Source organism: Parasteatoda tepidariorum, chromosome 9 (assembly GCF_982258835.1).
Source record: "Parasteatoda tepidariorum strain Cologne lab strain chromosome 9, Ptep-v5.0, whole genome shotgun sequence".
Lineage (NCBI taxonomy): Eukaryota > Metazoa > Arthropoda > Arachnida > Araneae > Theridiidae > Parasteatoda > Parasteatoda tepidariorum.
Window position 1 is genome coordinate 65,026,419 of NC_141763.1, and position 2,212 is coordinate 65,028,630.

The 2,212-nt window shown below is 34.6% G+C and overlaps 1 protein-coding gene across 1 annotated transcript; it reads left to right on the forward strand.

The window, feature by feature from the left end:
* The first annotated feature begins 465 nt into the window (after positions 1-465).
* On the forward strand, positions 466-1,692 carry LOC107456119 (putative glutamate receptor). Its single transcript, XM_016073897.4, has one exon. The coding sequence runs from the start codon at positions 466-468 to the stop codon at positions 1,690-1,692; it is 1,227 nt and encodes a 408-aa protein (XP_015929383.3).
* Positions 1,693-2,212: the final 520 nt, after the last annotated feature.

Below are 2,212 nucleotides of genomic sequence, written 5' to 3' on the forward strand. Positions count from 1 at the left end.
CTTTTCCTGGTCTAACTTGTGTGCAAAAAAATTAACTAATTACTACTATCTTAAGAATTGCTATTACTGTTATCCCGGATTTAATAATTTCATAAAAAATGAAATACAGAGATTCGTTATTATTTGTGAAGAATGGTAAAATTTCCTTGTCAACTCAGATTCTTTATTCTCTGTTAGAGTTTCAGATGACTTAACGTATGCAGACAAATTTTTTGACCGCAGAATTTACATGAAAATTTAGATGCAAAAAAAAGTAAATTCTTCGCTCGCATTCCAAGTCGAAGAACATTTCCACAAAGAATTCGTTCATCTTGTGAAGAACTGCGAATTTTTCTTGCCAACTCAACGTCTCTATTTTCTGTTAGCTTTCAAGATCTAACTTCACCGAAAGAACTTCAACTGAATTTGATGTCAAAAACTTGATTGAAACTGATTCACAAGAATTCCATAAAGATTTTATATAGAATGGCAGATTATTTTCCCTCTAAACTTAGAATCGCAGCCCTACCACTTTCCGTAGTCTTACAAATTAAAAGAATCAACAACACTACCATCATCTCGGGATGTGAAGCAGAATTAATAAATCTACTATCACGTAAACTAAATTTCGAATATGAGATTCTTGTTCCCTCCGATTCAACGTACGGTTCAAGGGATGCATTCGGAAATTGGACTGGAATGATGGGAATGCTTACAAGGAATGAAGCTGACGTGGGATTCCCCTTTATAGGTATCACCGAAGAGAGGGCTGCTGCAGCGGACTTCAACATACCTTACCTCCCTTTCGAAAAAACGTTTATGATGAACCATGCTTCATTCTTGCCCAAAACATCAGCATTCACGTATCCTTTCAGCAGACTCGTATGGTTTTCATTCTTTATCGTACTCCTCTTAGTGACAGTGCTATTTCGAGCTTTGATTTCCCCAAGAGATTCTGTTTGTTCCGTTTTCATCAATTTGTGGGCATCTTCTTTCGGACAGGGACTGAACTACAGCCCTCGTTCAATGTCCAGGCGGATACTAATTGGAATTTGGCTCATTTATTCATATCTGATAATTCTGAGTTACAGCTCAGTCCTGTTATCGTTTTTGACATCCCCGATTAGAATGAAGCAAATAAAAGATTTCAAGGAACTCTATGCGGCAGTCAGAGAGGGGAAAATGGAGTGCCGATCAGGATACCCCTCTCTGGAAGCAGAGTATTTGTCAAAAAGCGATGTACCCCATGTTAAAGGATTAGGGGAATATGTTAAAAAGAATAAATGGTACTTCTCACCTAGTACGATCCGAAGTGTACCGAAACACACAGCATTGCTCGGGTCACCCATTCTATTTCGCATACTTTTTGGGAATCCTAAGAAGCACTTTTATTCGAAGGAAACTTTTGGATTTTTCGGATCAGCTGCACTCAGCAAAGATTTTTGCTGCAAAGAGCGTTTCAAAACAATCCTACTCAGAATTTGTAGTGGTGGCTTATATAATAAATTCATGAGCGATCTATTCTTTAAATTAGATTTAAAGAGAAGTTCAAACAATGACATTTATAGTAGGTCTTCAGCATCACCTTTAGGATTATCAGATTTAAATGGACTGTTCATTATTCTAGGTATAGGCTGGGCATTAGCTATTTTCACTTTGATATTGGAAATCACCTACAGTCGATGGGTACGCTCAAAACTTCTCCAAACCTAAAATATGCGATGTGGAAATACTTTTTAAATTTTACAACCTTCGCCATCAGCTTTTTCCAAACACATTATTATTATTATTATTTTATTTTATTTGAAATTAGACGTTCTACTATATCGTTTAGTAATTTTTATCCCTCGATCAAATTTCCACGTTATAACTTGTATGAGTAAAATAAACCACATTATTTTCAAAAAGCATTGCATTTATTATATAATGTAAGCTTTCAGTCGAATTTTTTTTAAAAACTAGTTTCAAAATTTTTGTATAAATATTAATATAATGTTAGATATGAATGAATATTTCAGTATTTGTGTATATATTTATCCATTATCTGGGATCATGTCATACAGTTCTAGCTCAATATTCTTGCTTACAAATTAATAGTGTATATCAGATAAGATTGTCAGCAGAATCACCAGTGGTGAATATAAAAACTTATCCTGTTACATAATAATGCAAACCCTCGTATTTTAAAAGTCTCACTCCAGAATAAGGTTTTTCTCCATTCAGCTTATATTGT

What these genes read in the sequence shown, in the direction of transcription:
- LOC107456119 (XM_016073897.4), top strand. Translation starts at nt 466, where the DNA reads ATGGCAGATTATTTTCCCTCTAAACTTAGAATCGCAGCCCTACCACTT.